At 44.2% G+C, this 14905-nt stretch overlaps 1 protein-coding gene across 5 annotated transcripts in view; it reads right to left on the bottom strand.

Moving 5' to 3' along the window:
• Positions 1 to 14905, bottom strand: part of JAK1 (Janus kinase 1) — a 142203-nt gene that overhangs the window by 41402 nt on the left and 85896 nt on the right. For all 5 annotated transcript variants that reach the window (XM_051856411.3, XM_008265123.5, XM_070078352.2 and 2 more), the window contains 2 exons: positions 6606 to 6688; positions 2950 to 3148 (listed from right to left, as the gene is read on the bottom strand). In XM_051856411.3, the coding sequence (XP_051712371.3) occupies positions 2950 to 3148; positions 6606 to 6611 (205 nt within the window). In that variant the 5' untranslated portion in view covers positions 6612 to 6688. The remainder of the gene's footprint in view (positions 1 to 2949; positions 3149 to 6605; positions 6689 to 14905) is intronic.

Here is a 14905-nt window from a genome sequence, read left to right as displayed (position 1 = left end):
CCATCCCCAGCAGCTGCCGCCTCTGGCAAGAAGAACATGGAAAAGAAAAGGGAGACTATGAAGCCACCTGGTTCCACGCCCATGATTAAAATTACTCAGACCCACAACACAGGTGTGGGGGGGATGACTGCCAAATTCTGTCAACAGTACTGATGTTTCCACGTGCAGCTAGGCCTCAGACTAAGACACAGTGGACTTAAATGGCCAAAAAATATGTGGGAACATGAGATAACTGGCAACTATTTCTCAAATCAGACACCCAAAGTGGGAATGACACATGGTGGGGCCCTCTCTGGCCCTGCCCCTAGATGACTCCAAGGCCGACACTGGGTTAAAAGGCTGGCATCTCGACATTCTCTCCTGCAAGTCTCATTCCCTGCCTCTCTAGAAGCTGGGAGTGGTCCCCTGGGGAGCTACACTCTGCCTTACAAATAGAGAAGACAAAGCACAATGGCCAGGAGCATTTCCCTTGAGAGCAACGGCAAACAGCTTTAGGACCTGATGTCATCTCAACTACACTTCAGGTGGGTTTTGGGTTTTCACTCAGACTGGTTCCATGGGCTGGCCTGGAAACCTGGCTTTTCTCTACACATACCGGTATTTGAGTGTGCACACACACATCTGAGGCAGTCCCAGAACCATCTGTAATTCGACCACAGGTCTGATTCTAACACTATAACTACCCAAAAACAAGGAAAGTCAAGGACACCTCTCTAAGAGCAAGTACTGAACAACTCTAACTACGACACCAACACTGCTGGCACACTCCACAGTCACCAGCTTTTAGCCCTCCAGAAAACTAAATGAGGTGAACATTATTTGCCATTTCACAGATGAAGAAACTATGGCCCCTGAGATTTAGACTGACTCACGGGCTACTCAGCCAGTAAAATGCAAAGCTGAGATTCAAACCAGATAAAGTTACAGAGAAGGTAAAGCAATGAGCCACATACAGGTGAAAACAGAAAAAAACAACACTGCTACCAAAACATCACTTACTATAGTAACAATGAAAGCTACAGGAATCTGTGGCAGTCAGCATTTATACATTTTTAAAATTAATAAACGTGAGACACCACTCACTTTCCACAGAAAAGGCATAAACATAATGGCCCCAATCAAGTGACCCTGAGGCCAGAGTTACTTACAGGAGACCCAGTGGCCATGCCCCTCAGCAGACTCACAGGCTCCACCTGCTCCTGTCCTTCCCTGGCAGGTCCGTGGTGCCTCCCTAATCTCATCCCAACGTGCACCTCAGCCTAACATGACCCCAGCTAACAAACTGAGGTTTCTACCTTCCGTGCTGATGGCAAGAAGCTTGGCAAAGAAAACAGACAAACCTCTGAGATTCTCAAATCTCAAGAGAAAGGAGGGAAAACAAACAACGACAAAAGGCCAAAGCCTTAAACAATACTTCAGAAGCACTGATTTATATTTGGTTGTTCTGTTAACTACAAAAACATTTGAAGCTGTCTTCTAAAGCTGGTTACGTGTACATATTGCTGTGCAATGAGAATGACTTTAAGTACTCCATTTTCCAACTAGCAATTCATAGCACAGCCCATTTATCCTGTGTTATATTTAGTTAATAAGACTCTACTACACTCTTCCTAATAGCATGAACCTTTGCCCTTATACTTAACCCTAATACAGAAGGCATTTTAGGTGTCAGCATTGTGGGGTAAAGGGTAATCCCATATGGGTACAAGTCTATGTCCTGGCTGCTCCACTTCTGATCCAGCTCCCTGTTAATGGCCTGAGAAAAGCAGAAGTGTCTAAGTGTTTGGGCCCCTGCCAGCCATGTGTGAGACCTGGATAACACTCCTGGCTACTGGCTTCAGCTTGATCTTAGCCCCAGCTATTGCTGTCATTTGGGGAGTGAATCACCAGATGGAAGATCTCTCTCCCTGTCACTCTGCCTTTCAAATTAAATATTAAAATGTTTAAAATTTTTATAGAAAGAGGTAGGCATAAAAACTGCCATTGTCCCCAAGTTCAAAGGATACTTTTTTAAAGAGTTATTATTTTACTAGTTTGTTTTAGTTTCTCCACCTTTTGAAGGTGACAGGCTAACTTAACGACAAGCTTCATGGGGCTGGTGCTGTGGTGCAGCGGGTTAAAGCCCTGGCCTGAAGCGCTGGCATCCCATATAGGTGCCGTTTCTAGTCCTGACTACTCCTCTTCTGATCCAGCTTTCTGCTATGGCCTGGGAAAGCAGTAGAAGATGGCCCAAGTACTTGGGCCCTGCACCTGCATGGGAGACCCGGAAGAAGCTCCTGGCTCCTGGCTTCAGATTGGCACAGCTCCAGTCGTTGTGGCCATCTGGGGAGTAAACCAGCAGATGGAAGACCTCTCTCTCTGTCTCTACCTCTCTCTGTAACTGTCTTACAAATAAATAAAATAAATCTTTAAAAAAAACAAAAATGTGTTGCTGTCAACCTCATTGTCATTTTCACAATGTGGCAACCTGACCAAGCCACAAAGTGACACTCAGCTTCTTACTTGAAGACAGCATCACTTGGGGGAAGGCAGGTGGCAGTGGCAGAAGGATGAGTCAAGCTTCAGACATGCGGGATCTTGACTAAGATCCTGAGATGCTGCTCGATGGGTTTCTATTTTGTGCTAAGTGCTTTACATACCACCTCACCTAGTGCTCATGTTAATGCCAACTGTGCAGATGGAGGGAAGCAGAGAACTGAGCCCCCACAAAAGATAAGTGTAATCCTGAGAGTCCAGGAATGAGCCACTTTGCAGACTAAGACACTTAAAAGTGAAACTCTAAGGATCAAAATCACTGGCCTTAGGGTCACGTGCAATTTAGTGGCAAGAGCCTCGCTGAACCTATATACCCTTTCTGTTCAGCAGAGCTACAAGGGGCAGAGCCCCGGATGGTAAATCCTTACAGGATGGTGTGCCACCAAAACCTCCCACGCAGCAGCCAGTACTCACGGCATTCCTGTGCGGCCCTGATGCACACCTCCTCCGCCGTGTACTCTCCACTGCCCAGCCGGAGGGGTTCCCTGTCCGACAGATAGAAGACCACTTCCACCCCAGGCTCAGGGGCCTCCAGATCCACCTCGGTCTTCTTGGAGCTCCTCATTTTAGCACAGAAAGCCATGGCATTGCAGTCCTCTTTTATATTTAGATACTGTAGTGGGAGGAAAAAGAAGCCATGTGGTCATTCTATGTGCTGCAAGTTCAAGCAGCAAGAGAGAATGGTGTACAGGTAGGCATGCAGAAATACCCACTCAGGGGAAGTACCTCTTCCTGGCCCTCCCCTTCCTGAAAAACCAAACACGTCAGAGCCCACAAGGGGTGAAAACAAGGCAAAAAAATAATTATGCACACTAGCTAATTAATTAGTCAGATCATATTCTCAAAAAACATAGTAATTTAAATATGGCCTGAATTTATTTTCTGTACACATAAGTTGTAGCTGAAGAATGTGGCCCAGTCTGGAACCAATGATGTTACAGGTGCCCTGTTAGTTACTAATACTGCTGCTACCTCTACTGGAAACTCAACTTTTAAATAGACCAATGGTATGAACTATAGTCTCGTACGCCTATGTTCTGCTAAACAGCAAGTCTGGTGTTGACAGGGACCATGTCTTATCTAGCCTCATATCTTCTTCTGGGATGGTGCACACAAATGACTAATGACACATGTTCAGAAGTCATATGGAAGGGCAGTAAAAGTTAAGGAATGGGGTCAGGTGCCAACTACCCCATGCATAGGCAGGCAGCAGAACGAGGGAAGTGTTGTTTAGGGAAGGCTGGAACCCACTGGGGAGAAGTTTGTAAGTAAGTTGTCCACATGAGAACCCTTAAAAGGGAAGGCAACTAGGACCAAAGACCCTATCTTAGTAATGGAGCCTTGGGTAAGGCCAAAAACAAGCAACAAACAAGGAAAAACACTACACATTCTTTCTTCCCCTTGCTCCCACACCAATGGCCTACAAACTAACTTCTCTAGCCCTGCATTCTTCTGCCTGGCAGGCTGACCTTTGCTTAACTTCTTAAAAAAGTCTTTGTTACAGGCAGCAAACCCTCCAATGTCTGCTCATCAATCTTCACACAGATTCTCCAATTCTGTGACAGAAGCCCTCTATCACCTGGCCAGTTGTCCCATCTTCTATCACCCCAGGTTCTGACTTCATCTTTGACATCTACAAAGCTTGCCACTGTCCCTGTACCTACCTCCACCCCAATATGGTTTCTCACCCTCCTCTCTTCACTCATGCTGACTCCTCTACCTCGTTCATGGCAGCCTTCAACTCTTCAGGACTTGACTCAGACAAACCTCCTCCAGGGAGCTTTCACTGCCTAAGCTGAAGGCCTCCCTTCTGTGCTCTTAAACTAGGTGTGCACTATCACATGAAAAATGACAATCTTATTTGTGCACCTGTCACTTCCTTGACACGAACTATGATGTTTCTCTGATCCCTAGTACAAAGCACAAAGGATTACAGAAAGTGGATGCTTGCAGAATGACATGAGGAAACAAGTAAAGCCATACTAGGGATACTTCAAAAAGTTAATGGAAAATGGAAGCAAAGGATAAGCTAGGGGCCAGTGTTGTAGCCAGCTGGGTAAAGCCATCATCTGCAATGCCAGCATCCCATATGGGTCCTGGTTGAGACCCGGCTGCTCCACTTCTGATCCAGCATTCTGCTAATGTGCCTGAGAAAGCAGCGGAAGATGGCCCAGATACTTGGGTCCTAACACCCACATGGGTGATCTGGAAAAAGCTCCTGGCTTCAACCTGGTCTAGCCCAGGCTGTTACAGCCACTTGGGGAATGAACCAGAAGATGGAAGATCTCTGTCTCTTCTCTCTGTGTAGTTCTAACTTTCAAATAAATAAATAGATCTTTAAAAAAATAAAAAGGGTGAGCTAATAATATTTAATCAAAAAAATCCTGAAATCCATTCCTTTAGGCTATTTAAAAAGTTCATGGAAAATGCATATTATAAAAACTATGCATAGCAGATTTAAAATTTTGTCTTACACCAAAATAAACTTATTTAGATAAACCTTTGTTCTTGAGATTCTTTACAGACATAACAGGGGGAAACTGCAAAGAGTCTTATACCCTTTAACTCTAAGGAAATAAATCAGGCACTATATATAATTATACACATACAAGATATGCAACTGTTTGAGGCAGAAAAACACAATTGATAGCATCTAAGAAGAGAGCATTCACTAAACAAAATAAGGCATACTGGCCGGCACCATGGCTCACTTGGTTAATCCTCCAACTGCGGTGCCTGCATCCCATATGGGTGCTGGTTCTAGTCCTGGTTGCTCCTCTTCCAGTCTAGCTCTCTGCTGTGGCCCATGAGGGCAGTGGAGGATGGCTTAAGTGCTTGGGCCCTGCACCCGCATGGGAGACCAGGAGGAAGCACCTGGCTCCTGGCTTTGGATTGGCACAGCGCTGGCCGTGACAGCCATTTGGAGAGTGAACCAACAAAAGGAAGACCTCCCTCCCTCTCTCTCTCTCTCTCTCTCTCATGTCTATAACTCTACCTGTCAAAAAAATTTTTGGCCGGCGCCGCAGCTCAATAGGCTAATCCTCCACCTAGCGGCGCCGGCACACCGGGTTCTAGTCCCAGTCGGGGTGCCGGATTCTGTCCCGGTTGCCCCTCTTCCAGGCCAGCTCTCTGCTGTGGCCAGTGTAGTGAGGATGGCCCAAGTACTTGGGCCCTGCACCCCATGGGAGACCAGGAGAAGCACCTGGCTCCTGCCATCGGATCAGCACGGTGCGCCGGCCACAGTGCGCCAGCCATGGCGGCCACTGGAGGGTGAACCAACGGCAAAAGGAAGACCTTTCTCTCTGTCTCTCTCTCTCACAATCTACTCTGCCTGTCAAAAAAAAATTTTTTTTTAAATGAAAATCAAAACAAAACAAGGAATATCAACACAAAGGACAGTTATTCAAAAGGATGACATAGGGAGCAGTTAAGATGCCCATGTCCCACATCTGAGTGCCTGTGGTAGACCCTGCTCTAGTTCCTGACTCCAGCTTCCAGCCAGTGCAGCCCCTGGGATTGCTCAAGTAATTGGGTTCCTGCCACCCACATGGGAAACCTGGATTTCATTCCTGGCTCTTGACTCTAGCCATACCCCAATTCCAGCCACTGCAGGCATTTGGGGAACAAATCAGCAGATGGGAACTCTCTCTGACTCTTGAATAAATAAAAAATAATTTCTAAAGATGTTTTTAAAGGGTGACATAAGACTATGTGATTCAATACTGAAAAAGATGTGTATGACTTATTACAAAGTGAAAAACAGTAAAATGTGTATATTATAGTGCTTTTGGTTATACCTGTGAAAAATACACAATAAATTATTAACAGGGGTAAACACCCAGGAGACATGACAAGGGAACTTTAGCTTTTATTCTGTGCTTCCTATACTTTTGTTCAATTGAGATTTCCTTTTAACCAGCATACTCACCACTGGGAATGAATAAAAGACTTATTTTTTTTTTAAATAAAAAGCATTAATACAGATAACCTTACAGGTTCTATATCATAATTGCATTACCTTTTTAATCATTGATTCTCTTTTTTTAAAAAAAATAGGGAAAGCTACATACCTGCATTTATTCGGCTGTCCAATGTCTCCCAAAAAGCAGACTGGATTTTCTTCTTGACTTTCCAAAGCCCATTCAGAGCTGAGCTAAGGACAAAATAAATAAATAAGTAAGTAAATAAGTAAATAAATAAATCAGTTGCAGAGGTAACTGTATCCAAAAATAAGAGTACACATTCATTAACAAAGCAGCCAAACCATAAGTGGCAGGAAAAAGCATTTGGGAGGAAGAAGGAAGGCAAACAACAGAGACTGATGAGGCCATCAGGAGGACAGACAGACACCTCAGGGTGTGAACATCACAGAAGGTATTATTTTCACTCTCTTGAGAGAGGAAGCCACTGGGCACTTTCGCTTCCGGGCATAGAGGAAGTGAAGACTATGCACCTCTTCTGTTAACAACCTCTCTCCTGGTGCTGTGAACAAAAGCTCAGAACATGCAGAGACGTGCGTTTTTATTTCCCACGCACATTTCCTTTAGGATGACCCCCACTCAACCCAGGTTGAGACACAGGTCTGTTTTTTCTTAAACAATTTTCCTTATTGCCTTTCACAATTTTTTTTTTTTTTAATTTTTGCAAAGGAGCTACCAACCTTAACTGATTTGAAATCAGTTTCCAACTGATTCCACATATCATGTCTCAGTTTTCCATCTAGTCATTCAACACATTTTATTAGAATCCAGTTTTAAGAAGAGCACAGTCCCTGGCACCACACAGAAGGGAAGTCAGGAGGTAAAGGAGTGGAGGGGTGACCTCTGAGGTTAAGACCAACCTTACAACCAAGATGAAATACAGCACAAATGAGAACACAAAAGCAACCTAAAATCGATAGAGTCATGCTGTTATTTTCTGTGCCAACTCTAGGGAATGATGCTGGCAAGAGCTAATTTTGGAAGACTTTCTGCAGTGGGTAAGACTTAAAGAAAATAACGATGGGAGGCCAAGCAGTGGATACAAGTATTAATTTTGATCTGATGGCTTTGATATGCCTATTTTGATATGGACAAGTTTAACAAGGTTGGAAGAACAAATCATTATACTTCTAGTTTTTCAGAAGTTAATACAGTCAATTTTAATTATGTGAATTGACACTCTGCCCTGTATCAAAACAGAAATTAGAAATTGATTAAATGTTCATGCCTTGCTCCAATTCAGAAGCACAGCTTCTGGGATGGGCATCACGGCATGGTGGGTTAAGATGCCACTCAGAATGCTCAAAACCCACACCAGAGCTCTGGTTCTAGTCCCAGCTGTTCTACTTCAGATCCAGCTTCCTGCTAATGCATTTTGAGAGGAAGCAGATGACAGCTCAAATGCTTAAGTCTCTGCCACCCATGCGGAAAACCCAAATGGAGTTCTAGGCTTCTGGCTTTGGAGCCTGGTCCAGCCCTGGCTATTGTGAACTCGGGAATGAACCAACAGGTGGAAGGTCTCTATATGTGTGAGTGTGTGCGCATGTGCATGCCTTGCTCAGTCTCTCAAATTAATGAAAATAAACATTTTTTAAAAGAAGCAAAGCTTCAAACGCCACATTTATATTCATCTATTCAACAAGTGTTATTGAGCTAGTACAAGAGGCACAACAAAGAACAAGAGCAATATGGTCTCTGCCTACATGGAGCTACAGTCCACAGAACAATGGAATCAAACCAAGATGCACAGATAGAGGTTATGGGGGAGGGGTACTAAAAACAGTATGAAGAAGGAAAACAAAAGAGCATAGCACAGTGGAAATGTGCTCTAGTCTGGGCTCTGGAACAATGTCTGGGGAGGCAGGGCATAAAGCCAATAGGGAAAAAGCAACCTGGGCAAAAGGATCAGCTTACACTAAGGCCCTGTAGAGGAAAGGCGCTAGCCTGGTCTAACCACTGCCTGAACAGGGAAGCCTTCTACAACATTCTTTTCCAACTCCTGCACAGAAGACCGTGAGCCAATTCAAAGGCAATACTTGCTGAAAGGCACATCTGGGGCTTTCGACCAGAGGCTCACAGCAGCTGAGCAGCATCCACTGCGGCTAAGGATGAAGGAAAACTGACCAGAGAGCTCTTTGCTTCGGAGCAGTAAGCAGCTTACTTCACACCCAGGAAGGGACACAGGTTCAGCCTTTTAGACGAAGAAGGGACCTATGAGTCCTACCAAGGCCAGACCCCTTTCAGAGGGATACCACATAAACCTTTTAATTTATTTTTTTATTTATTTGACAGAAAGAGTTAGATAGTGAGAGAGAGACAGAGAAAGGTCTTCCTTCTGTTGGTTCACCCCACAAATGGCCGCTATGGCCAGAGCTACGCCGATCCGAAGCCAGGAGCCAGATGCTTATCCTGGTCTCCCATGGGGTGCAGGGCCCAGGGAACTGGGCCATCCTCCACTGCCTTCCCGGGACACAGCAGAGAGCTAGACTGGAGGAGGAGCAACCGGGATAGAACCAACGTCCCAACCGGGACTAGAACCCGGAGTGCCAGCGCCACAGGTGGAAGATTAGCCAAGTTAGCCATGGTGCCGGCCCCATAAACCTTTTTATAACTTAAAAGCTTTTTTGGCCGGCGCCACGGCTCAATAGGCTAATCCTCCACCTAGCGGCGCTGGCACACTGGGTTCTAGTCCCGGTCGGGGTGCCGGATTCTTTCCCAGTTGCCCCTCTTCCAGGCCAGCTCTCTGCTGTGGCCCGGGAAGGCAGTGGAGGATGGCCCAAATGCTTGGGCCCTGCACCCCATGGGAGACCAGGAGAAGCACCTGGCTCCTGCCTTCGGATCAGCGCGGTGCGCCAGCTGCAGTGCGCCAGCCGTGGCGGCCATTGGAGGGTGAACCAACGGCAAAAGGAAGACCTTTCTCTCTGTCTCTCTCTCTCACTATCCACTCTGCCTGTCAAAAAAAAAAAAAAAAAGAGGTTTTTTAATGCATACCATCAGATCTTGCATTGCTTAAGTTTAGAAATCATGGAGTTTTTCTGGACCTGTGTAAGATTCAAAGGTGCAACTAAAATCACTAAGATTCTTCTAGAACTAGGATCCCATGAAAACTTGTCATTAAGGACAGCTTGGTTATCTTGTCATTCTTTCACTACTACATGAAATACTATACTGAAATCACATTTTACTTAGACTTCAAACTAACTTCCAGAATTACTGGACAGAATAATAAATGCTGGGTTTATGATACCCAGCAACAGAATTTCTAAACAATGCATTGACTATGATGTTTCTCAGTAACAACAAAGACCCTACCCTCAGGGAATTGACATTCTAATGATAAAATAATAATAAAAATACAAACCATGCACAAAGCACTTAAAACGATGCTAAGCACTGTTCTAAGCACTTCAGACCCTTCATGCAAAACAGCAACTGTCCTCATTCAGGAGGACAAGTGCTCATAAGTATTATAGTATCTGTATAATGGCTTCATCCAAATAACAGTGCTTTCAAATAAACTAGACAATATGATCTAGCTGATTATTTTTAGAGCAAGTAGAAAAAGGAGCAAGATTAGTATACAGATGCTTTGAAAAATTCCAAGAAATCAATTCAAGTTTCTTGCTACAAGTTACAAGAGGAAAATATTCAATGCTATAAAAAGCTGATCAGTGGACATCACAAAATGTCCTTTTTTTAAGAACCTGATTTCCTGGGTTCAACTCTCAACTGATATGAATTCTTAGAATTCTTAGAAAATGGAAAGGATAGGGACTGGCACTGTGGCATAGTGGGTAAAGCCGCAGCCTACATCCCATATGGGAAATGGTTCAAGTCCCGGCTGCTCTACTTCCAATCCAACTCTCTGCTATGGCCTGGGAAAGCTGTTAGGAAAAGAGTCTAGATTGATGCTGCCTCACACAGGGTAACAAAATGTCAGAAAAAGAGGCGCAGAACAGAGAGGAGGCAGGGAACCAATCTACAGCCAGATCAAATTTATTCAGAGAAAATAAATCTGCTGAGGAGGGTGACCAACTGCTAGTGTGCACAGACTGAACACGTGGCAGAGGTCCTCGACTCCAGGACCAGGCCATTTTTTTTTTTTTTTTGACAGGCAGAGTGGACAGTGAGAGAGAGAGACAGAGAGAAAGGTCTTCCTTTGCTGTTGGTTCACCCTCCAATGGCCGCCGCGGCCGGCGCGCTGCGGCCGGCGCACCGCGCTGATCCGAAGGCAGGAGCCAGGAGCCAGGTGCTTTTCCTGGTCTCCCATGGGGTGCAGGGCCCAAGCACCTGGGCCATCCTCCACTGCACTCCCTGGCCACAGCAGAGGGCTGGCCTGGAAGAGGGGCAACCGGGACAGAATCCGGCGCCCCGACCGGGACTAGAACCCGGTGTGCCGGCGCCGCTAGGCGGAGGATTAGCCTAGTGAGCCGCAGCGCCGGAGGACCAGGCCTTTTTAAATCTTACGTGGGCTAGGGGTGGGGGTGGGGGTAGGGGGCAGCAGGTGGAGGTGAGCTCCTCCATATGGTCTTTCAAGTGGCTGCTAGGCCTCCGAACCTGGGGAGTGGGGTATAAAGAACATAGAGTGTGAAACTGAATTGAGATTCAGGAACAAGAAATAAATTCCAATATTTATCTATCTTTTGGGAAATGAGTGAGAATGGCTGAGGCTTACATCTTTGTTTCGTCAAAAGTAGTAGAAGATGTCTGAAGTCCTTAGGCCCCTGCACCCGTGTGGGAGACCTGGAAGAAGCTCCAGGCTCCTGGCTTAGGCTCCAGCTCTTGCCTTTGCAGCCATTTGGGTAGTGAATCAGCAGATGGAACACCTCTCTCTCTCTCTCTGCCTCTCTACAACTCTGCCTTTAAAAAAAAATCTTTAAAAAAAGGAAATGGAAAGGATAAAGATGAGTAGTCAAAAATCATTTTGGTGATATCAGTGAATCCTTCCATCCTCATTTAAAGAAAATACGTTTTCTCCATAACAGAGGATTGTTTTTGTGCCTCAATTTTGTAGATGCTGCTTTCATAAAAACAAAACAAAATAGGGAAATCCTGATTTCTCAAGTTTCTTCTGGATTATCACATTGTTATGCAAGAGACAAGTGTATCTGATACTTTCTGAATGAGGGAAAAGTAAAAGAAACAAAACACAGAGCAGTGATTCAAAGCAACACCAAACTGCAACAGTTGGGACAAATTCTTTCCCAATGTGAAAATTTTACAGATACCCATTTGAACACAAAAAAATCCTCTAAATTTTCAAGGACATCTTTGAAATAATGGCATCTATACAAAGGAAAAACAATCAAATTTTGGATAGTGGACAAAAAGTAAAAATAGATGATTTTAATTCTATAAATAGGATCATCAAAATATGATTACTTTTGGGGAACAGTCACTGCCAGATTTATAAAATAGAAACATACTGGGTGATAGTCAAAATCAAGTACAAAGATTAAAAAAAATATTGTGGGTATCTGATTATTTTCACCAAAGAAACTATCACATTTACTATATACTTATAGGAATCAGAGCTTTTGATTTCTGAAGCAGAAAATACAAATAAAATGCTAATGACTTAACAAACTCATAAAAATGTAATTTAGAAAATATTCTGTAATCAGCTACCTACACCTTAAAAAAGCTTAAGACTAAAGATCTTAAACCTTGAAAAACTATTTAGCAGGCAGTGTCTTAAGGTTGACAGGGAACCTAACACAACAATTCAAGCTCCAAGAGTTCTTTGGTGCTTACCTTCAGCACATAGCAGGTATCCAATAACCCCTTAACAGATAGTAAATGAAAGATGAATGGAACAAAGTAAGCAACCTTATGCAATGAGAAATCACCATAAACCCAGGTGTGGGGGTTCTCAACAACTGGCTAGCAAAACCATGGGCAAATCACTTTTATCACAAAGCCTCAGTTTCCCCACCCATAGACCCCACAGGAAACATCTTGCCTAAAGGGTCAGTGTAAGAATTAAAAGATTTTTCAAAAGCCCTTTCTCCAGCTTCTAGGATGCCTTTTTCAAAAAGATGTGCTGTCGAAGTGAAAGTGCTCAGAAAGGTGGGAAGTGCTGAAGTAATATGACAGGGACTTTATGGCAGAGGACAAAAGTGCCCTATGAGCCTGCATAAACAGGGATTCTGAGCAACAGCCTGGCCCACAAATCACAGTCCTCCTTGCTATGTCTCGGGTGAGAAGGCTGAGCAGTTAGGAGCACTGACCGGAGTCTACCTAGGTTTTGATTCCTGGCTTTCCCATCTACCAGCTGTGGCAATCTTATGCAAGCATCATTCCTGAACCTCAACATTCTCAGTGTAAGTAGAGGGATAAAAATAGCATTGATCTCACGGGCCGTTAAGAGTGAAATGAGTTAATGCATGTAAAGTGTCTAGCAGACTTTAGTATGCAGTAAGCAAGTACTCATATTTTGACCATAAATTGGGTTAAACAGATTTTAGCCTGATGGAATATGGTTCCAGCCAGGGAGGCGGCTTCCCCCTATGCACTGAGCATCTTCAACATTTCATCCATGGAGCCAGGCACTTGCCCTTAAATCTCATAAAAGCATGAGAGGTTTGAAGCTAATCTATGAGACTGCTAGGGGTCAAACATATGGCCCCTGATTCCAAGGAATTTGTTCTCTCGCTACAGTGGGCAAAAACTGCTCCAACATAACCTGTCCCCAGACCCAGCCCATCACCAACAGCATTGTCTTCAGTGGCTTTCAAATACATTTACTGTCTGGTTTATGGGCACATGCTGCTTCTTGTTTTTTTCTGTTGTTCATTTTAATTTTTAATTAGATTTTAACAGATTCAATATAGTTCACATATATAATTGAGATTTTTTTATTAAGGTTTATTTATTTATTTGAGAGGTAGAGTTACAGAGAGGCACACAGAACTTCCTAACACACCCCAGCAAACCATCTGTGCTGATCTTTCAGCCATATCGCCAGTGGCTTCACACCCATTGAGCCACAGAAATAGCTGGTATCTGCTGATCCTGGGACCCCACTGTGCTGCAGAACCAAGGGATAACAGTGTGAAAGAGTCTCCCAGGATACTGTAACACAGATGGATTCCAGCCAAAAGGATGACATCATAGAAATATAAAATCTGCTATTTTTTTCCTGTCAGCAAATCAGAATTATGGCTTTCCTATATGCCACTCCTGCCACACAGAATAACTCACTTCCAACTATAGCAGCAATTCCAGGAATACCCCAGAACCGTAAATGCTGCTTCATTTACAATAAACTTCTAGGGATCATCAAACAATCAATGCCAACTTGATGGCTCAGGGCTCTGCACTGCTCCCAATGAGCCTGCTTTCACAGAGGAGATTTCTGATCAAAGTAAATAAGGCACTTTGCTTAATTAAAGTCAATAAGTATCTTCCCAAAAGCCACACAGTACCAAGAAACTTTGCTACTTTTTCATTTTCTTTAAACTTTTTCTTCTTTTAACATAAATTACCACTTATCCATCCATACCTTTGTTAAAAAGCAGAGTATAGGATTAATTGAATTCAATCATGTACATTACACAGGAGTCAAAAAGGTGGTGGTAGGAGTGGACATTCACAAGGGAGAATGGTTTGTCTTCTCACGTGAGTTTTTCTTTTCTTTTTTTTTTTTTTAAAAAGGGAAAGGGTTTATTGGGGAACACCCTACAGACCGGAGTGAAGGGGCCGCGAAGGAAAAGGAGAGAAGGAGACTATAAGAGAGAGAGACAGAGAGGAGGGAGAAGAGACGAGAGGAGGAGAGGAGCCAAGAGAGCACATGTTCAGGAACAGGCCCTTTTAAAACTTTGCCCGAAGGCGGGCAGGGAAGCAGGAGCAGTGAATCCCATTAGGATGGGGGTGGAGCCTGGCTCACGTAGCTGGGCCATGTGGCCACCTGGCTAAAACTGTGCCAGTTTCCTAACATTCCCCCCTTTTGTTTTTTATAAAGCGCCACCTGAGTTTTTTCATCATTTCTTCCAGGAAGGAACACCAGGAAGTACAGATACCACAGCATAAAACTTGCACTTATACAGCGTTTCATAGCTTTGAAAAGGCTTTCACATCTATGAGCACAGTCAGGTCTCGCAGCCCCTCTCTCAGATGAAAAGACTCAGCTTTGGACATTCTTGCCTGTTGACTGGCTAGTGAGTGGCAGGACTAGGGCTCAAACCCATCTCCCCACCTCCAACTTCATGACCTTTTCCATTTTTAATCCTGTCCTGCACAAAGCATGGCGAGGCTTAGGGAGAATTCAAAGAAGTTAAGATGAGAAAATGTGAGCCCACCAAAACCTTAGTTTATTGACAGCTGGCTAGATTAACACAGACATGGACAGCCTCAAGTAAGTGATATGGAGGGGGTAGAGTCTAGCAGAG

Source organism: Oryctolagus cuniculus, chromosome 7 (genome assembly GCF_051225735.1).
Source record: "Oryctolagus cuniculus isolate XC-2025 breed Fujian yellow rabbit chromosome 7, ASM5122573v1, whole genome shotgun sequence".
Taxonomy (NCBI): domain Eukaryota; kingdom Metazoa; phylum Chordata; class Mammalia; order Lagomorpha; family Leporidae; genus Oryctolagus; species Oryctolagus cuniculus.
The sequence above is the reverse complement of the archived record's forward strand: the minus strand, read 5'-3'. Positions and strand labels throughout refer to the sequence as shown.